General features: G+C 58.7%; 1 protein-coding gene across 4 annotated transcripts; it reads right to left on the minus strand.

Moving 5' to 3' along the window:
• Nucleotides 1–280: 280 nt before the first annotated feature.
• Nucleotides 281–20,580, minus strand: PIK3R2 (phosphoinositide-3-kinase regulatory subunit 2). 4 transcript variants are annotated; one of them, XM_040591234.1, is made up of 17 exons: nt 20,416–20,542; nt 13,957–14,050; nt 12,932–13,655; nt 9,379–9,471; nt 8,784–8,846; nt 7,598–7,729; nt 7,202–7,403; nt 6,817–6,902; nt 6,437–6,542; nt 6,233–6,331; nt 5,911–6,091; nt 5,570–5,695; nt 5,145–5,287; nt 4,768–4,944; nt 4,426–4,497; nt 4,028–4,198; nt 281–3,756 (listed from the first exon to the last, which is right to left on the minus strand). In XM_040591234.1, exons 3-17 carry the CDS (start codon nt 13,269–13,271, stop codon nt 3,564–3,566), a joined length of 2,184 nt encoding a protein of 727 aa, XP_040447168.1. In that variant the 5' UTR covers nt 13,272–13,655; nt 13,957–14,050; nt 20,416–20,542; the 3' UTR covers nt 281–3,563. The 4 variants fall into 4 exon arrangements, with proteins under 4 accessions (XP_040447168.1, XP_040447170.1, XP_040447167.1 ...); XM_040591236.1 differs by lacking the exons at nt 13,957–14,050; nt 20,416–20,542 and adding an exon at nt 20,562–20,580; XM_040591233.1 differs by lacking the exon at nt 13,957–14,050 and having other exon boundaries at nt 20,416–20,548.
• Between the last annotated feature and the right edge of the window lie 439 nt (nt 20,581–21,019).

The raw sequence follows: 21,019 nt of genomic DNA on the forward strand, positions 1-21,019 counted from the left end.
CACCCCGGGGGCTGAGCGTGGAGGAAACTTTGTACTTTCCCGACTTTTTATAGCTGCTGTTTCCAGACGTTTCTCACCCCCTTCGGGCTCAGCTGCCACCTCCTCACCCAGCTGGGGAGCCCGGCGCCGGCCCTCGAGTGCCCCAGCTCTGCAAGACCCCGGGGAGCAGAGCCCTGGCACAGCCCAGTGTGACGGGTCACATCCTGCCCCAGCCCCAGAGCTGGGGCACAGCCCCAACACCCTTCTGCCTCCGCTCCCCTGGCATAACACCCTGCAGCCATTTCATTAATTCTGTTTATTTCTTTTTTTGTTGGTTTGGTTTGGTTTTTTGTGGGGTTTGTTTTTTGAAGTACCATACAAAAATCCTCTTACAGTAACAAATACTGGGTTTACATTAGTAAACATCAACAGAAAGAGCATAGAGAACTACTGCTGGTAACGAACAGCTGAAGTGGCAAATTATTTATTATTGCATATACCTAGGAACTAAAATCTCAGGAGCAGTCACGCAGCCACCACATCCTCTCCGAGAACAAAGCCTCTGGTGACATGAGAGCCCTCGAAGGGGTTACATGGGGGAGTACGGAGCATCCCAAGCTGGACAGGGAGGGGACAAGACCCCAGCTGTGCCCCGGGGAGCAGGAACGGCCACATTGCACCCACGGGAGAGGGGTGTGTGGCTTGGCTGGGGGGACACAGGGAGGGCCACAAGCAGCAAAGCACAGCCCAGGGCCTTGAAACACATCGTTACCGGGTTCGGCCGGCGGCATGAACAGCACGAGCAAAAGCATCAAAGGACAAATAACTAGCTTATTCTGGGGGAACTGCACTGCAGGGAGCTCGGGGCTTGCAATTCTACCCCAGTGGGGGCAGAGGAGGGAAAATCTGCATTTCAGGGAGCCAAGTCAAGCACTGTCAGGGGAAGGCAGCCCTAGGGAAGGGCATTTTCCTCCTTGTCGTACACAGGACTCGTGAGCAGAGCTCTGTCTGGGATGGGCCACGGGGATGGGTGCTGGCGGGCAGGGAGGGCAATGCTGGAAGAAGCAGGGGGTGACCAGGAACCCCTGCGCTCATGCTGAGCTACCCATGCTCCTGGGGAGGAAAAGGCTCCAGCTGAGTGACGGGAAGGGACATCACAAGGGGGAACAGCAGAAATTCAGCTGGAAGGATAAAAAAACTAACCAGTCAAGAGAAGCTGGAATTTCCCCGGCCAGCAGAACCCGGGCAAGCACCAAGCAAAGTGTTGACAAGCAACAGCTTGAAGCTGGAGACTCCCGGATGCTTGGCAGGCCATGGCACGTGCTGGGAGCAAACCCCCTGGCAGCACCGGCCCCAAGCTCAGGCTGTAGGAGCCCATCTGCCTGCAGCCTGCCCCGTGGTGCGGGAATGAGCACAGGACCAGCATGGAGTCCCCAGGCTGAAAATGTGCCACCACGACCAGTGTGGGAGCCTGGCAGAAAGCTCTGGGGTGCTGGCACGGTGCTCTCAGCCATCCTACAGACCCAGGGAGGCCCCTGCAGACAGGGCTACGAGCGCCGTGCCTCCCTGCCCCATCCTCACATGCTCTCATCTCTCACCTGCCCCAGCCCAAATTATTCCCTTAATTATCCATAACAGCTTTTCCCAAGTGATCCCCAAAGCCAAACGCAGCTTCTCCTGGGCTCTGCACCCCGCAGCTCCTATTGACTGCCCCTTCCACAGCACTTGGGCACCTGAGTTGCGATGGGTCAGGGACAGCACTGCTGCCCGGCATCCTCAGAGTGCCAAACACCAACAAACCAGAACCAGAAAACACGGCCCGGGGCCTGGAGAGGGCATGCAGAGCAGCGAATGGGGTCTGTACAGTCAAGCATAGGAGTTGAGCCATAAGCAACGGGAATGGGATGTTTGCTCCATCAATCCCAGATCCAAAAGGATCTGGGCACCAGCTCAGAGCAGGGCAAGCAGCAGAGCTGACCTGGGGAGGAGGGACAGCGTGGTCCCCGACGCAGATGGGATGTCAAGGACTGTCAAGGACAGGATGCAGGCAAAGCATGAGCACGCAGCACCCTGCAGATCCAGTGGAGCCCTAGTCGCAACACAAAACAGAAGCGGCAAAGCCAACAGCATCCACCAACCCATCCTGAGGATGCAGGCTCCAAGAGGGAAAGAGCCTCTCTGGCAAACCAAGAGGACAATCAATGCTTTCTTCAAGGCAGGCAGACAGGACAACCCAGTAAAGCAAATGCCACCACAGCCTCAACTCTCAGACCAAGCCCAGTTTTTAAAGCTCTTCCAGGCCACCTCCATTGCCCTCGAGCCTTCTGAACTCTGAGACACCAACCCCTGCCCGTGCCAGCCAGCTATGATGGGCAGCACTACAGCAACCCCCAGCTCCTTCACCCCAAGCCCCCATACAGTACTCATGATTATAAGTGCTTTGCATACATAGTTCGACGTCATGCATATACATTTCTATGCGCTAAGGCCCTTGGCCCAGCAGAGATACCATCCTCCTGCAGCAGAGAGGTCCTTCATTTTGTGTAGGGCTCGTAGTGTGTGTTGGACTCCGGCCCCCTCCTGCTTCAGCTGGCAGGACCCGAGTCTGCAACAGCCTGGCCAGCTGCTGCCCACGCGCTTGTGTATCGTAGTGGCAGTTCAGCAAACACCAGTGCTAAGTAAGCAGCCGATTACAAAAAGAACCATATTTACAGAGCTACAGTTAGCTTCAATGGGTTACGTTTGCAGAGATTCACCGAAGACAGCCAGAAACAAGCAGCTGTGCATCCCATCGATTCTGCCGGGAAAAACACGGGTACCAACATGGATTTCACAGCTTAGTTGGCACAACTAAGGCGAGAGATTCATCGCTAACCAGATCCTCCCTCCCCAGACAGCAACACTCAAGAGGTGGTTATGACACTAGGGAACAGGACTGTGAGGTGGGGCACAGCATGGAGCAGAGGCCTCACCCGAGAAGCCCCACGGAGGATGGGGTTTCTCCTTTCTGAGTAAGTCTCTGCACGGAAGAGCAGCACCCCTCGTACCAGACATAACCGCAGCCTGCAAGATCACTGAGGGAAGTGAGAGTGGAGGATGCACACACTCAGCAGAGCCTCCTCCTCTGCTTCCTCCGGCATTCAGGCAGGGAGCCCCTGGGTCACAGCAGCGCTCATGACTGCTCAGCTGGGGTGGTGACCAATGCCGTAGCGCACCAAGGAATTGGGAACCTAGCTCTACAGTGATACACAGCGGGGCGACCTGCCAGCAAGAAGGGGATCTGACCTGCTTATCAGGGAAGGGGAGGGGGCTGTGCTCGCCCCCAGCAATTCAATCACAACTGGATTCCACCTCCTAGAGGCTGGAGCCCACTGGTAATCAACAGCCCAGCCTTTCTGTCCCACCAGCCAACACGGGTTTCAGCTACTGACCAAAAGGGACATCAGGAACGGTCACAAACATCTCAGAGGCTCTGGAGGGGCAGGAGCACAGAGACTCAACTATACAGGGTGCAAGAGTCCAGAGCCAGAAAGCAGCGCCCTGGGGAGAAGCTGAAGGCAGCTGTTGTGTTGTGCATGGGCTGCTCATCTGGCTGGTGGCTGGGAAAGGACCGGGTGAGCCAGCGTGACATTCAGGGAGTCATTGTGCTGCACCAGGGACGTGTGCTTGTAGTGCAAGACCAGGTCCTTGAGGGAGGCGTAAAGGTTGTAGGGTTCAGCAAACCCGTAGCCGGTCGCTGTTTTGTAGATCACGCAGTGCTTGGTGTCACCATCCACCCTGCCAGGGAGACAAGCACAGGTCAGCAGCCCACCAGGGAGCCCCACTGGGACAGGGACAGGGATGACAGAGGACAAGCGGGTATCACTGAAGTAGCCCAGATACATGTGTCCCTGGCAGGAGGAGCCAAGGCACACGGGAGACCTCAAGCAAGCCCAGCCTGCCAGCTGACGCCTCCAACAGCCTCCAGCATCTGGCGAGAAGGGCAGAGCAATATGGGGGCGCAGCCTGTGCCAGCCCCATCCCACCACGCCTGCACGGGACTACTTACACCACGGAGCAGGCGTAGCATCCCTTCTGGCTGCTCTCGCGGATCAGGAAGGTGCCGTCCCGCTTGCCACACAGCATCTCTTCTGCCTGCAAGCGGTTGATCTTCCCCACGTACCATGTTCGTTCCTCGTGGTGGGGCAACTCCTCCTCCTCATCCATCATGGAGTACTGGCTGCAATCGAGCGCAGGTGGGGTCAGACTCTCTCAGCTTGGGCACACGGCCCCCACATCTCCCCTCCCACTGCTAGCTGCTGTCACCCTTTCCAGAAGTAAGATGTCCTTAGCTCCCAGGCAGGGCAACAGGACTCGCCCGCAGCCCTGGAGCAGGCAGAACCAGCTGCGCAGCCTTGCGCTCCTGCAGCCCCCCACATCCCACCACACGCAAGCAGGGACACTCACTCCTCTGTCTCGTTCTTGATGCCCAGCCACTCGTTAATTTTCTTCTGCCTGGCACCCTTCTGCGTCAGCCACCTGGGGAAGGAGAGGCAGAGCTCAGCGCGGGCGGCGTGCCCGGCCGGCGCCTGGGCCAGGCACCACCTGCGCAGCCACCACCAGAGGGCAGCAGCCGCCCCCCGAGGGCCGGCCATGCCCGCAGGCCGCACGCTGCAGGGCCCGCCGCTGCACCCGGCCAGTCCGACAAGCCCCCAGACCCTGGAGGAGCCAGCTGGATCGCTCCCGGGCTGGGCTGGAAGGGCGGCAGGGCCCTGTTCCCAGCCCTCAGCGAGGGCAGGCACTACGTACACCAAATACTGGTCTCGCAGTTTGCGTAGCTGCATGAGGTCTGGCTTGAGGCTGTTCATGCGCTTGTCGATCTCCCGGTTCTCTGAGGCTTGTTTCTTCAGGTCCTGCTCCAGCTTCATCTTGCTGTCGTGGATCTCCGTGATGCGAGACTTGAGCTTCTCTGAGTTCATGAGGATCCTGGGAGAAAGAGGGGGGTTTAGGCTGTGAGCCAGAGTGGGGGAGGCAGAGGAGGCTGCCTGCCAGCTCCAGCCCGCAGCACACTGCTGGAGACAAGGACTGCGCATGCCTGCCTCGGCTCTGTGCTGGGCCAGGATGATCCTTCCAGCCCCCAGAGCCCTTCCCCAAGCAGGGCAGGTCACCACCACCCCCGTCCTCACCGTTGAACCTCCTTCTCGTTGCCCTCCCGCCGGAAGCGCTCGATGTACTCCTTGCTGCATTTCTCCTGTGTCTGACACTGTTCCTCAAAGATCTTGATCGTCTCGTTGAAGGCCTCAATTGCTGTCCTCTTCATCTGCAGTTCCTGAGGAGAACAGAGGGGAGAGCTGAGGAAGGGGGAGCATTTGGGCAGGTTTCTGCCCATTTGCATCCCCTCTTTCCCCCTCCCCAAAGCAGCACCATGCTTGCTGCAGCCAAAATATCCTCGTCTTCAAAGCCCCTTCTCTGGGGAGTCCCCTCAAGTCCAGCAGCAGACAAATGGGAGAGCAGGTGCCCGATCTCTGCTCTCCTCTGTGCACAGCAGTGCAGCTGCCGCAGATATGGGGCGCTGTCCGGGCAGCCCGTGGGGAAGGCAGTGCCTGCCTACCTGGGAAGTGCGTGTGTACTCCTCATACAGCAGGTCATACTCCCAGCTCTTGTCCTGGTACTGCTGGTGATAGACCTTCAGCTGCTCCCCAACGGCTTCCACGCTGTCCTCTTTCACCACTTGGTCCTGCCATACACACAGCCTCTGTCAGGAACTGCTCCTGCCCTACAGCAGCCCCTCTGCAAGGCAGCTGGTCCCACAAAACCCCAGCAGCCCTGCGGGATGGCTGTCACCCCACAAAGCAGTGTCCCAGCAGGCAGCTGGACACACATGGATGGACAAGCAAATGCCCCTGGTTCAGTCTGTGCTGGCCAGCTGCATCCCTGTGGCACAGGCCTCACCTGCTGGTACTTGGAGATGGGGTAGAGCAGCCTGGTGTCCAGCTTGGCATTGTACTGGGCAAGTGACTCATGCCGGTAATGGGTGATGAGCTCCACCACCGAGCCGAAAGTCAGGGGCTCTGAGAAGCCGTACTTCCCCTCCCGGTGAAAGATCTTGATCAGCTTGTTATTGCCTCCCTTCCTGTAGTGGGGAGGGGAGAGGAGAGGGCACTTGTCACCATCCCAGCACCCTACACCGGTCTGACGTCTCAACACCCAGGGGACACATGCCAACAGCTCCAGCCCAGAGCAGTGGAGGCTCTTGGGGACCCCAGCTCCCTACCTGAGCGTGAGTGTGTACTCCCCCTGGATCTTGCTGGAGGCATCGCGCACCAAGAAGGTACCATCCGGTGTGTCCCGTAGCTTCTCATTCACCTCCTCCCTGCAAGGAACGTGATTGTCACAGCCTGTGAGGTGCATCCAGAGCTCCCCTAGACAGCTTGATGGACGGAGCACCCAGCATGTGAGCTGCCAGCCACCCCCTTACCGAGAAATGTCACCCCAGTACCACTCGGCATCCTGCAAGGACACGCTGTTCCCATTGGCCAAGCTGGCTGCACTGGGCTTTGGCTTAGGTGGTTTTGGAGGCAAGGCTGTAAGAGAAGGAGGGTTGAAACAGGGGGAGCCTAAGTCCCAGCTCCCTACAGGCAATCCCTTGGAGCGCTGAGCCCCTCTCCCTGCAGTGACTGTCCTGGGAAGCCCCCTTGGCTGCCACACTGCCAGGAACGCAGCAGAGGAATTTCTCCAACTGGCCTCCAGGCACAGCTGGGCTACAAAAACACCCTGAGTAACCCGCTCACCGGGGCAGAGACTCCACACCCATGGAGCACAAATGCCTTGGGCCTCAAGGAAGGGGCATCTCGGTACCTGGAGGCAACTGTTCTGGCTCCAATTCCTTCGTCTGCAGAAGTATCTCCAAAAACAGCACGGAGAAGTCAGGGCTCAGCTCTGGGCTGCAGGGAGAGAGAAGCCAAGTAAGAACAGCGGTTGTGGGGGAGAACTTGGCACTGGCTCCTGTGCCCCCTGGGCAAAGGGGCAGCCGGGGTCAGCTTGTTCATCCCAGCTGCCAGATTCCAGGCTGACACAGAAGCAAAGGCTCTGCCCTGGCTTTGAGTCCCACCTCTGCGTGCTGCCAGCAGCTCCAATCCACGTGCAGCGAGGCAGGGGCTGTGGGCAGACCTGCTGTTACAGGCTGGACTCCCTGTACTGGCAGGCACAGCGGCCAATGCTGGAACCCAAAAGCCTCACGTACCTGGCGCCAGGCAGCCGGAGAAGAAGGGGGCCGAAGATCTCTCCCAGGGCCCGAGGGTGGAGGCTGTTGCTCTCGGCCTGCTGCGATACCTTCCCCAGATGCCGAAGCAGGAACTGCAGGGTGAGCGTGTTCTGGAGCGGGACCGCAGGCGACTCCAGGGCCAGCAGCAGCTGCTTCCGGCAATTCTCTGGCTGAGGGATCTCTGGGGAGAGAACAAGACACGATGGGAGGGCTGGGACAACCGGCACCGCTCTCCACACTCTGGCTGCGTCACAGTGCTGTCAGCAGCAGGGGGCATGTACCAGACCCCATAGGGACAGGACTTATTTTAATACCCCACACACGTCCATCCCACCCAGCCACCCATTCCCAAGTGTGGCCAGGGGAGGCTCTTACCCTGCAGGATGCGAAGGATGTCTCCGTGCACGGACACCGGCACCACAGGGGAGGGCAGGTCCTGCAGGTAGCCTCGCAACGCCTCGCCCAGGGAGTGCAAGTCAAAGGGCTCCAGGTCACCCAGGGTCCAATCTGCCAGGGCACAGATTTCCCATGGGTGATGGGCGCAGTGCCATGCACCCAGCCAGCAGCTCCAGTGCTGCCAGCACCCATCCTAGAAACTACCTCACACCACCCGGCCACCTACCACAGAACATGGCAGCCTGGCACCCCAAGGGAGGTCAGGCACCATTGTAACAGAGGATGCTTGGAAGTGCCCCCTGCACCCCAGAGATTCGCTCTGGGAACCCAGGCAGGGTCCCCCCTGGTGGGGGGTAGAGGTCATTTTGGGTGCTCACACCCATTGCCCTGAGCCTGCCACACGAATCCTGCACACCCACAACCAGGGTGACAGTTTTGTTCCGTGCTGCTGGTACAGACCAGCACAGACTGACCTGCCACTCATTGAACCCAATGGGGAAAACGTCTCCCTCAACGCACGGCACCCCACGAATGTGAGGCGCAGGCTGTCAGGAGAGCACATAGAGCCTGTCCTGCAAGCAGCGCAGCCAGAGCTGACAGCACTGCGTAGTTGGGGTTTACAAGAACGCCTACAGAAGGGGACAAGCCAGCGTGGTGCTGGATGATGCCCAAGGCCAGCCGAGAGGCAGACAGCTCCAAAGGCTCCCCGGCAGAGACATCAGCTGCTGGCACAGTGGAGCCAAGGCTCCAGCCACCAAGCTGAGCTGGAAAGATCCTCCCCTGCTTATTAGTGGTGTGACAGAGCCAGAGAAGCCTCCACCAGCCCATCAGCAGAACACCCCAAGAGCGGGGCAGCCCAAAGAGACTGCAGGAGACAAGCACAGGGGTTCCATTTGCTGGCCTGTGAGTCTCCGAGCCAGCACCACGTCCCTTTGCTCCAGCCCAGGGACAGTGGCAGGAATCCCCCCTCTCCCATCCCTTCTGCAAGAGACAGGGATGTGTTGGGACAGGGACGGCCCAGCCCCACAGGCAGTGTGCCGGGAGTCAGGAACTGCCGGGGACAGGCGAGCCTGGCCTGGATTGCATTACTGCTGGCGCTGTCACATCCACTAATCTCCTCCATCTGAGCCGATTCGCCTCCTCACCACGCAGAGCTGGTTCTTACCGGTTCTCAGCGCTTGCCTCAGTTCGGAGCCAGATGTCCTGTACAACATCTCGCTGTCTAACCCTGCGGAAGCGGGGACATTGCTGTTAGCTGCGAGCCGTGCAGCTCCCAGCGCACGCACCATTTCACTGCCAGCTCTGCGACCACACGCTGGCCGGGCAATAGCCATGGCACGGCTAAGCAGGCCTGGACGGTGTCCAAGCCAATCTCCTGCAGACACTGCTGCCGTCCCCTAGGCCCCCAGGGCACCTGGTGTAGTGGCTCCGTTTCTCCCTTCCATGGCACCCATCCGGGCTGGAACCACTTCCCAAAACCCCAGCACCCATCTGGGGCACGTAGGCGTCCTGCGTGCAGAGGCAGCACCCTCACCCCAGGTCTCTGCACAGGGTGGCACAGCAGGGTCAAGCCCGGCTCTAGGGAACAGTGGCTCAAGACAGAGAGGAGCGGGAGGGCCTCCCCTTCTGCAGGCAGCTGCGTCCTGCCTGTCCCACAGAGCTCGGTCCGATGCCAACAGTTTTTAAAGACAGATGCCTCCCCCTCTGCCCTCACTGCGGGCTTTCAGGGGGTATCAGCCCCTCAGTGCATCCTCCCTTACCTTTCTTCTCAATAGCTTCCACCAGCTTCACCAGCAGCGGCGGCGCAATCTCGGGAGGGCTGAACTGCTCCTGCAAATCTGGGAGAGGAGATCCTAAGGGAGAGGGAAGGAGAGAAGGGGTCAGCCCCTAGCAGATGCTCTGCAGCAGAGCCTGGCCAGGGCACAACCCACGCTGTGCCCCACAGCAGTCTGACAGCGAGGAAAGCCACAGCCCCTGCTGCGAGGCTGCAGCCCACGCAAACGCTGCAGGGAGGCTGCGGGGAACCTGTGAGCTGGCCCAGAAACCAGCACGGCACTTGTTGAGCCCAGCCTCACTCGGAGCCCCTGACGGGGTGTGCACAGGGGGACCCCTACTGCTCCCTGCAGAGGCCAGGAGGCAAAGCTGATCCCCCCCAGGAACCCCAGCACCCTGGGCAGGCAGCGCAGGGGTTACCGGGGCTCCTGGAGCTTGGGCCGGGTTTGGTCCCTGCCCAGCACAGGGGCAGTGCAGAGCTGGCAGAGGAGCACGGCCAGGGAGCTCGGGCCAGGGAGCTCGCTTGCGGTGGTGAGCTGTGATTAATTCAGCGATTCAGACAGAACGCCATGTCAGCAAATTCCTGCCCTTGATTGCTCGTTTAACATGGAAACCAGCCCTCTGCCTCCCCCTCCCTGTGAGCCCACAGCCTCCGTGCAAGCAGTTCCAGGGCGCAGACAGCCCGCAGCACGGGACTGGGGTCCTCCCCTTCCCAAGGGATCTACGGCCCCCCATCGGGTGACATGTCACTGCCCCTTCCAGAAGATCCCGAGGTCCCACTGTGGGATCCCCCCTTCCCCTGTGCTGGAGGGGTGACACATGCTGGGGCAAGAGCACGCAGGCCTGGCGAGGCAGCTGCCAGCGGGAGGCTTGCCGAAGGACGAGCAGTGCCAGGCTCCGTCTCCCTTCCAACCGAGCACCAGCCGATGCCAGAGGCTCCTCCAGGCCGGTCCACAGCCCCAAGCAGACCCTGGGGAGCCCACGGTCAGCGAGGACACCCAGCACGCTCCGCTCTGAGGAGGCAGAGCCAAAAGGCTGCTCCCCATTGCAAAACACAGCTCTCCTGTCATGGATCTGACCTGAACTCGCCTGGTGTGGTCTCGCCACGAGGCACAGCAAGCTGAAACTCTGCACCCAGCTGAGCCTCCTGCACCCACAGCCTCACGGGGAAGATGAAGCCGCAGAAAGGGGAGCAAATGGGGCAGGCACCCAGCGGTTCTGCGAGGGCCTGTGCTGCTGGGGTGCAGTCCCCCACCAGAGAGATCCCCTGGGCAGGGGATGGGGCCCAGCGTGGTGCTGGTTGGGGTGGGGAAGCTGCAGGCAAACTGCCAGGCTGGCAGCTCCGAGCCTGACCCTTGGGAAGGGCTGAAGGGAGAGTAAATACTGGTGCTGCCCACGTGGCCCGGCCGGGAATGTGCTGCTTCAGCAGGCAGCAGCTTGCCTTTTTTATCAGGCAGCCTGTGCAGGAGCCAGCAGCGGCTCCCGAGCCTGCCGGGCCTCCGGGCTGGGCTGCGGCAAACAAGGCTGCTCACAGCACGGCCGGGGCAGCTGCGGAAATATTTCCGAGCCGCATTTTCCGCTCGTGTTCTCTGTGGAAGGCAAACACCAGCAGCTCATAAATTCACCGGTAGGAACTGCTGCGTCTTGCCGCTCATCAGGGCCAGCCCTTGCTCCCAGCCGTGGCACTGGCCCTCCTCCACGTGTGACACTGGGGACAAAGGGATCCCTGCCAGCCAGGACAGGACCCGGGAACCAGGGCAGAAACACCGCCAGCTATGAGCTTCGTGGGGCAGCCAGGAGACATCTCTGCACCTCCCAAAGTGCACAGACCACAAAGAAATAACACAGGCTTGGCTTAAGTACAGTTTCTTGGTTGCAAAAACGTGCCTCCCCACCAGCATTCCAGCAGGCTGCGTGTAAAATGGCCCTGAGGGTTTTGAATTGCTACCCATCAGGTCCCAGCTGAGCCCGAAGGGGAGGCTGGCTGTGGGGACATACCCACAGGGGACAGGGCTGGCACCCCCCACGTGTGCCCTGGTACAGGACCCTCACTCTGCTCCACCCCCAGGCGGGACACAGACAAGCCGGCTTTTGGTTTCTTTCCCAACCTTTTCTGTGTGTCAGGAGCTTTGGCGTTCATCATCTTCCACATCCCAAAAGATTCCCACCCCTGTGCTGGGTTTTGACCACCTCAGACACACCTCCACCAAGCCCCGCTTGAAAAGAGGAGGAGGAGGAAGCCCACGAAAGCAGAAATAAAGCCCCCGAGGGAGCGCAGGGCTGGATGCAGGCAAGTTCCATGCATCCACCGCAGAGCATGTCCCGGGCTCCCAAGGGGAGCTGCTTTCTTGGAAAGGCAGGTTGTGAGCGGGATGACTCAGGTCAGCAGCTCTCGCTGCCAACCCAAACGCACATCCCAGCCGCATTCCCACCCTGCGGAGACATTTCCTGGGGCCACCCCTCCAGCTCTGGGAGCAGGAGCATGGGAGGCAGCTGCGGGGAGCTGCATCAGCCCCACCACCCTGGTTTCTGAGACAGGGGCTCCTTTCCATTCCTTAAGAGCCCAGAGATGTTTCACACAGCTAGAAGCTGCGGGTCCCAGGCAGAGAAGGACGGGGAGGACGTAGGATTGCCAGCCGGGAGCATGCTCTGATGTCCACCAACGCCTGCTACTGAGTACGTCCCGTGTGCACCGCCACGAGGTCTTCTGCAAGGCCCGGGAAGGCAAAGCGTGGCTATCACCCTTGTCTGCCGTCTCAGAGCACCCAGGGGCTGCTGGGGCCCTGCCACAGGGTTGATGTGCCTGGGAGCAAAAAAAGTAGCCAGAGAAGGCAGCTGCGGCAGCTCCACAGGCAGCGCTGAGGCACAGTGGCTCTCCCAGCTCCCGGACCAGGTCCGTGCCAAGCCCAGCACTGACTGGGAGGCAGCCGCAGGTGCAGGACAGCCCATGCCTTGCCCGAGGGTGGCTGCGCAGCCCCAGCGAGAGCTCTGCGATCCGCAGGGAGGGATGGGTGCCAGGCAGACAAGCAATTAGCTCCAGTTCTCAGAAGTACTCTTTTAGACCCTGACTTTTCTCCTCTTGCCCAGAGACAAGTAATTGTGTGTCTCAGCGGCGCTGAGCAGCTCTTGGCAGGGAGCGGTGCCCCAGGCGCTCCAGAGGCAGAGGCAGGGAGGTGGTTGGGAGAGGTCAGGACATATTCCTAAAGGGAGGGAGCTGGGCAAAACCCTCAGCAGAGCAAGGAGGGACCAAGGACCACGGGGATCCCGGCTGGTCACCCGCCAGAGAGGGAGAAGGATCTTGGAGAGGTAAGAGTGGGAACAAGGCTCGTCCCAAGAAGCTCTGCTAACCACACTGATAAGCTGGAGGAACAAAGTGTTTTTCTCTTGGCCAGGACACAGCGTGAGCCCACAACCCCCAGGCAACTCGACTGCATTGCTGCCAGCTTCACCGCTGCCCTGCAAAGCCACTCACACATCCTCATCCGCTGCACGCTGGGAGTGAAGGTGTCTCAGAGAAACACGGCACGCAGCAGGGCTTACCTTGCTCCAGAGCCTCTGGCACCCGGCAACCACTGGCCCCCGGCGTGGCGGGCAGGGGTCTTTGCACTCGGGGGCGGTGAGAGGGAACGGAGATCTTCACAGGCCCCACGTACTCCACGTACGTGCCAGGGAAGTCGCCCTTCTGCTTGGTCCGCTCGTTGACGCCCAGGATCCACCCAATCTGATTGGGGGTCTGCTCATCCCCATCTTTGAAGCCCAAGGCTTGCAGGGCCCCCTTGCTCACCACCAGGATGTCCCCAGGTAGCAGATCAATGTCCTCCTCACGCTCCTTGCGGTAGGGGTAGAGTGCACGGTACTGGAACCCATCGGTGCTGCCCATTTCTCTGCCGTGGGGAGAAGGGTTCTAAACGCTGAGGCAGCACGTTTCACGCAGGAGAGGAGAGACCTCAGAGGCAGCTCTCCCCCATCAGCACTCAATGTCTCTGCATGAACCAGCACCCCAGGAGCCTGGTCTGGGCGCCCTGGCGCGCTTAGGTGCAGCCCCTTTTTCTTAGCTTGAAACCACGATTCAACCAAATTATGGAGCAAAGGGAGAAGGAGACAAACATAATCCAGCACTTGTGAGTGGGCATGCAGCAAAGAAACAGGAGAGCAGGATCCGCTTCACCAAAAAAGAAGCAGGTTTCTTGGAGTCCAGGGGGGTAAAACACAGCAGGCTTCCAGCCCAGAACGGTGTGGCATGCTATGTCTCCCTTCCCAGTGCCTGCAAAGAGAAGACTTGTCACCGCGCAGCAAGGCACCCTGCATCCTCCCGAGACGCCAACATTCAAACCAGGGGTGCAGCTGAGAGAGGCAGGACTTGTTTCTCTCCTACCTACCAGCTGATGCTGAGCCCTAGATCCAACCAGGTCATGCTAATATCAATTTACACTCCCAAAAACCAAGAGAGGAGCCAGCGGCTGCAGGCAGGAATGCCACCTCCTTCTGCTACAGTCAGGCACCAGCTCTGCATCTTAAAGAGTCTCACTCCTGCTTCTTCAGCTTACCCTCCTCACAGCACTTACGCAAACCAGAAGACAACAAGTGGGACAAAACAGCCTTTATGCAGGAACTTTTGCATACAGAAAAGGGTGACCTTGCAACCACCAGCTGGAGGCCCTGAATAGGAACAAAAGAAAACAGATTTAACCTTTCCTTGCTAAATCCATTACATTTCACAGGTCACCTTTACATCTTCCCATACATTCCCCCACAAAGTCATTTTCTGAAGGTAGCTGCCCACAAATGTAGGTTAACCGAGCTTTCAGCAGAAGGCTTTTGAGATGCTTTGCTATTCCCACAGAACAGCACTTCAAAGCTTTGCTCTGAGCAAAGTAAATTTTTGAACTTTTCAAAAGCAGTAAGAGCATCAAGTGCAGGCATGGGTTCTTTTTGCAGAGATGGAGGTGAAAGGAGTTAAAAATAATCTTTAGAAGCCTTCAAGTCTACTTAAAGCTGCTAACTGCCTTTCAGCTATTCAGAGAGAAATTGAAGAGTATGCTGCCTGCCCTGCCCAGAAATCCACCAAAAAGAACAAACCTGGGTTATGACATGTTGTTGAAGGGATGTATGAGCTGGGGCATTCCCACCAGCCGAGCACGTCCTCTTTTCCCATCCCCTCCCGGCTGCATCGGCCAATATTCCACCTCCTCCAGGCAAATCTCAGTGTTCCAGTTCCCCCAGCCATAGCATGCAACTGAGGACTGGACCTACAAGGCACTGGGGCAGCCAGAAACCAGCCTTCCCAGGGACACCCTAGGCCTGCTGAAATGCTGCAGGTCCTATTAATGGCTTGAGCTGTTTTGGCCCAGAAACCACCAAACCCAGCTCAAACTCTTGAGTCTCATCTGAAAACTATTAGTGAGCGGGAAGGTGCTTCTCAGGGCTGTGGGAGCCTCTGCAGAGGGAGGTGAGGAGGCAAAGGGAGCCAGGGCACCCCTCCCCGCGGGGTCAATGCACAACCAAGCATGGCACGAAGCCAAGGCTGCTCTGACCGCTGGTTGGACTCTGCAAAAAGGCACTAATGTTGGTGGATCTGCAGCATTTCAAAATAACCCTCCCAGGCCGGCAACATGCTACAGCTCACATCAGCTACAAACCCCTCTTTCCTCTTGCACGTGCTACCACCCCTGCAAGTTATCAGAAAGTCTGAGGTTGGTGCAAGCCCCCCAGAGGAGCCAGCTTCACCTCTCTGCAGCCAGGCTCTCCGGGACAGCACCACGCTGCGGGCTCCTTCCCTTGACAAAGAGGAAAGGCACAAAGAGGCTGTGGCACATGAAACCCGTGCAGCAGCCAGGGCCCGCGCTAGTTGCCTGAGCTTGGGCAAGCGTCCCAGCTGGGCTATCTTTGCCATGAACCAGCAGGCACTGCCCTCGGGGAGGTAAGACGCTTGCAGCCAGGCTCTGGTGGGCGGGGAACAGGACCGAGCCTGATCCGAGTTGCTGGAGAGCTTCTCCGTAGCTCCGGGAGCAACATGAGGTTGCAGGATTCATGAAGAGACCCCGGGGAGGTCCCTGGTGTTCACAGGAGAAGCAGCACATCCCAGCACAGTTGCTGTGCAAGCTCCCACCACGCCGGGATGGCAGCCGCAGGGAATTCGCAGCACAGCCCGCGCTTCCCCAATCCAACCAGCCGCAGCCAGGAAAATATTACTTCATAATCCAGAGTATAAAGAGAGATTTATGACCAGGCTCACTGCCTGCCCCTCGCCCCTCTGAATGTTGCCTGTCAAGGTCCTACAGAAACGAGCTGGCAGTGCTGGGGGCACTGTCTGACTGCTGGGGGGCCGCTGGGAAAGGCACCAGCAGCTCCTGCTCCTCCCAGAGAGGACAGACCCCATAAGGCACCCGGGGACAGCAGAGCCCAAACCCAGTGGGGTTGATGCTGCCCTGCAGGCACCTCCCCAGCTTCCACCCGCAGATCCCAGCCCCGACTCCAGGCGCCTCAGACAAGCCGGTGCAGCCGAAGAGGCTGGAAGGACAAAACGTTCAGCCCTGGCAAACTCGTTCAGTAACTTTTAAAAGCAGGCCTGCGCAGAGGGGTGAGAACAGGAGAAAGTCGGTATGGAGCACCGAGTCCCTCCAAAGAGCGGGTCCCGCAGCTTCTGCTGCCCCATGCAGCTCCACCAACTCCTTCCAACCTTTTGTGGTGGGAAAGCAGAGACACAGCTCTGCGCCACCCTGGTTTCCACATCCCAGCGCATCACTGGGCTCATGGAAAAATAAGGATAATTTAAGAGCCAGCCTGATCCTGGAGCAGTCTCACCTGCCTTCTCTGCACTCAGCCCATGTGGGGATCAAGTGCCCACGAACGTGGGTGAGGAGCCCCTCAGGAAACTCGAATCCGCATGGCTAATGCCGGCACTGTCCTCTCCAGGGGAAACAGTTGTCTTCTGTCCTGCCACAGATCCAGCGAGCAGCTTCCCTGGCTGAGCTCTGCATGCAGGGTGGCAGCCGCCGGTCAGGAAAGCTCTGCACCCCACAGACAGCAGCTGACTGAATCAATGTGTCTTTGGGGAGAGGCAACACACACTTCGCAGAGCCCTGAAACAGCTCTTTAGAGGGAAGGCAAGTTGGGGAAGGCAGCACTGAGAGGCCAGGACACGCACAAGCCTGTCAGATGCAAGCACACCTCTGAGCTGGGGTTCTGTGTGTGCACGAGAGCGGAGCAGCTTGCCAAAAGATTTCAGTGGGCCCAGCTCCAGGTTTGCTCAGCTCTCGGAGAGGAACCTCGTGTGTCCACACTGGCAAGCACTTGCTTAGGCTGCTCTGAAAATCTCATGCATCAGACATCTAAATACCTTTGGTAAATCTATCTCAGCGCCCAGAAACAATCCCTCGATTCATTAACTGCTGTCAATACTTTCTTTGTTTAATACATCGGTTTGAAACAAAAAACACATTACAAGTCTTTTTGTGTGTGCCCAGCGCACAAATAAAAGCATCTTAACGTTTTAAATGTGGTTCCTGTGCTTTTTAACCCAGTTCCAAATGCAGTTTAAAGTGCAGCTTGACTTGAAGGGAGACTGAGTGTTACTTTCCCTCCAGTGAGGCAAAAGAATGCATAAAAACATATAAAAGAAGACTATGCTTACAACAATCTACACAGCTCAAGTCTTTCCAAGTTACACAAGAGCCTTAGCAAGCAAGAAAACACCAAATCAAGTTTTGACAGCAAAACACTACATGCTAATGGGTTACAAACAACGAGAACGAACCTTTTTTAAAAATCAAAATAGAAAATAGGACAATGCAACTAGGGATGGAAATAAAAATGGACACAGAGCTGCCTGCCACATTGTGCCCTATCATGACAACTGCTGCTGCATGGAGCCTTCCTGCCCTACGCAGCCAAGGCAGTTCTGCTGGCTTCGCACCACGAGAGAGTGGCAGCAGCTTGCAGTACCAAGCACATGGTGGGTCATGCTGCGCCCACAAGCACCCAAACCACCGAGCAGCATCAGAGCCGAGGGCCAGAGCTTGGCAAACCCTGGTTTATAATTTGGGACAAACAGCACAGCAACCCCCCGTGCTCCTGGGCAGCCTCCCAGGCCAGCTTCCTCCCCTGCCCAGCCGAAGAGCCTGAACAACTCTCAAGGCTTGAGACACGGTGGAGGTGGCAATGCCAGGGAGCTGGCAGGAAAGGGAGCTGGAAATACTCTGCCAGATGCCTCTGGGGAAGCGGCCAGGGGAGTGGGGAGAGCTGGAGCTGCGCTGGGGGTTTGCACTCCCGGGCTGGCACCAGCCACGGTGCTGCCAAGGCAGCTGGTATTTCCCTCCAAAAAGGAAAAAGCGGCAGAGGAGGCAAGTTACACTGTGAGCCATGGCCAGGCCAGGGCTGCTGTCCTGACAGTGACCACATCCCAGCAGAGGCATGGGGCAGTTGAGGCCATTTTCACTCCTTTTCTCACCAAGAAATGCTTCCTATGCAGCCAGCAACAGAGCCTGAGCTACAGCAGCCTCCTGTCCACAGCCACCAGCTGCCCTTTGCCAGGGATACCGAGCATTTACTGCTCAGAGTGAAGTTTCATTAAATATTTTTCTTTGTTCACTGAAGCCCAAGGAAGTGAAGGAGTATCTGAAACATTTCACTGAAAAAGTAAACGTTATGGTTAGTAGGGATCTGAGGAGCCTAATAAATCACTGCCTTGGGATAACTGATACCTTCCTCATTTTTGGGAGACAACCGGAGGTCTCAGCAGCCGCCTCCTCAAAGGCCGGACAGTCCGAGAGCACCTCAGGCAATCTGCAGACCTACTCCAAGATTTCTCATGCTGTCCAGAGGCTTCTTCCGATGCTGGACCTTCTTGCTTCAGCTGAAGCTCGTCCTCTCTTATCCACCTCAGAAACTTTCTCCTCCCCACAAGACCCTTTTACTTGGCTGGAGACCTACACGCTGGCACCGAGTGGAGAAGGGCCAAATGCCTTATACCAGCACCATTGCTTCACTCCCAGCTCCTTTTACACTAGCCCCCAAGCAGCAAGAGCACATTACTTCCATTTTAGGAGCATTCACGCGGCGGGGTTTAGGGACTTTTTTCAGAAATAAACCCAGGAGCTGTATTTTGGCTACTTCCCTCAAAAACTACAGTTCTAAAAAAACTGAGTACATAAAAAAATATTTAAATTGCTCTTGCTAACTTATCTGCTTAAAATCACATTCCCCAGGGTATTTGGAATTTATATGACGATTTATTAGCAGCTCTACACAGTACAGCAATCACATGAAGTAACCTACAAGGTGAGAAGTAACCACGTTAGCAGGCCAGCATTACTCGGGTATGGGTTGAAAGAGGAAAGACCTTCCAACTTGAGAAATCCACTGCCCCTTCCTCTGTTTGCTTTTTATCTTCCACTAGTCAGTTACTTTAGCTCCAAGCTGTGGCTCCAGATATTCCCAGAGGAATTAAAAGAGCCCTCGATATTATAAATACTCTTTTTCATTGTAAACACACCCCAGCACTTGGAGCAAAGCGCCAGAGCTCTGACACGGCTCCAAACTGGCTCTGCAAACCGCTCTGCTCCTCACCGCATTCCAGCTGAGCTGCGGTTTCTCTTCCAACCCAGAGCTTTTGTCCAGCAAGACCCAACTGCGGGCAGAAAGGATGTTCCTGTGTGCCTAAAAACTTGTTCTAGTGAGTTAAAACCCGAGGGTTTGGGGCAGCAGTCACCTTTAGGAAGACCAAAGCCTCGCCACGAACTGCACAGGCAGACCGAAGCACGATCTGCCCACGTCAGAGAAGAGAGTCACCAAAGAAACCAAACCATGGCTTGGATTTTCCCACATCATGGAAGAGTTGATGACTAGAGCAGAGGCCAACCCAGCCTTGGGGACACACCAGCCCTTCGCATGTTAGGGAAGGGTGGGGAAATGGCCAGGAAAGCAGTGATTTAGGCTATATTTACTCAGCTGTCTCCATTCCCTGCTCTCACAGAGAAAGTCACAGGGCCAGCTCCCCAGTGGCTCTAAATGCTGCCCAGGAAATAAAAGCCATGCATTAATGGAGAGGAGAGACAGCCATTCTTCTGCCTTCCTGGCCACGGGTGCTCAAAGGTGCAACACTGGTGCCACTGCATCTTTTCACAGCTCTCACAGAACTCATTTTAGAGAGGTTTCCCCCCCGGGTTTTATTTCCCATTGAACACAGACCCCCAGGCAGGGAGGTATGGGACCGTGGGAATCCTCCTCTTCAAGGGGCAGAGAATCACCCGCAGGATTGAAAGAAACACAGCACACAAACCTCACTGGGAAGAGGTGGGCTGGCCACCATCCCCGAGCCAGGGTCTGAGGGCAACCGTGTCCAGAGGCAGCAAAGCCACCGCCACCCCCAGGCTGGACTCCAGCACACCCAGCCAGACAGGCACATGCCTGGGCCGTCCGGACCCAGCCTGGGGGTTGCTGGGGAAGAACCGCGGTGGGGCCAAGCCCCCAGCCCAGGCTGGAGCCGTGCAGCCCTGACGGGCCGGTTTTCTCCAGCTCTGCCACCCAGAGCGTCTGGATCCTCGGCGGCGGGGGCTGCACCGTGCCAAGGTGGGGGTCCCTGCACCAGTACCGCTGCAGGGGGAATGGCACAGGGGTCCCCGCGCTGGCACTGCTGGGGGGCACTGCCCCGGCACACGGAACGTACAGCCCAGCCCTGGCACCCCGGCGTGGGGCTTGCAGCTCGGGCACAGGGGACATGCACAGGGGGACTGGGCCAGCCCGGGGGTGGCACGGCGCGGGGGGCGGGCGGCACGGCCCTGGCAGCGGGGCACCCTGCGCTGGCACCACCGGGAAGGGGACGGGGACAGCCCCGGTGCTGCCCCCGGGGAGCAGGCAGAGGCCCAGCCCGGGGGACACGGCGGGGCGCTGCCCCGGCGGCGCCTCACGCTGAGAGGCCGCGCTCACCGCGGGTGCCGGCGCCGGCCCGCCCGCCAGGCCCCGGCTCTGGTTCCGATCCCGGCCCCGCTCTCCCCCGGCCCCGCTCTCCCCCGGCCCCAGCCCACCTCTCCGCCGTCCCCATCCGCCGCCGCTCGGCTCCAGCCCGCTCCTGCCTCCCAGCCCGGCGGCAGCCTGGGAAAGGGCCCGAACCCCGCCGGAACGGCCCGAACCCGCCCCGGAAAGACCCGACAGAGGCCAGAGAGGGACGAACCTGCCCGAAGCCTCGGCGGCCCCGCCCCTTCCCCCGATCGCCGGCCGCGATCGGGACCACGCCCCGAGCCCGAGCCGTTCCGGAAGGAGCCGAGGGGTCGCCGGCGCCAACCGCCGCGAGGCTCTGAGGAAGAGCGTGGCGGCGCCCCCTGGCGGCGGGTTGGGACCGCGGATCGGGCACGGCACCGGGGATGCACCGGGCACCAGGCATCGGGCACTGGTGCTGCACCGGGCACCGGGCACCAGGCACCAGGCACGGTGGCTGCACTGGGACTGCATCAGTCACTGGGTACCGGGGCAGCACCAGGGTTGCACCGGGCACCGGACATTGCATTGGGCACCGTGCACTGCACTGGGCATGAGGCACCGGGCACAGCACCGGAGACTGCACTGGGAAGCGGGTGCTGTGGACACGGGCCACTGCACCGGGCACCGGGTGCTGCACCAGGCACTGCACAC

This window comes from Falco naumanni, chromosome 4 (assembly GCF_017639655.2).
Source record: "Falco naumanni isolate bFalNau1 chromosome 4, bFalNau1.pat, whole genome shotgun sequence".
Lineage (NCBI taxonomy): Eukaryota > Metazoa > Chordata > Aves > Falconiformes > Falconidae > Falco > Falco naumanni.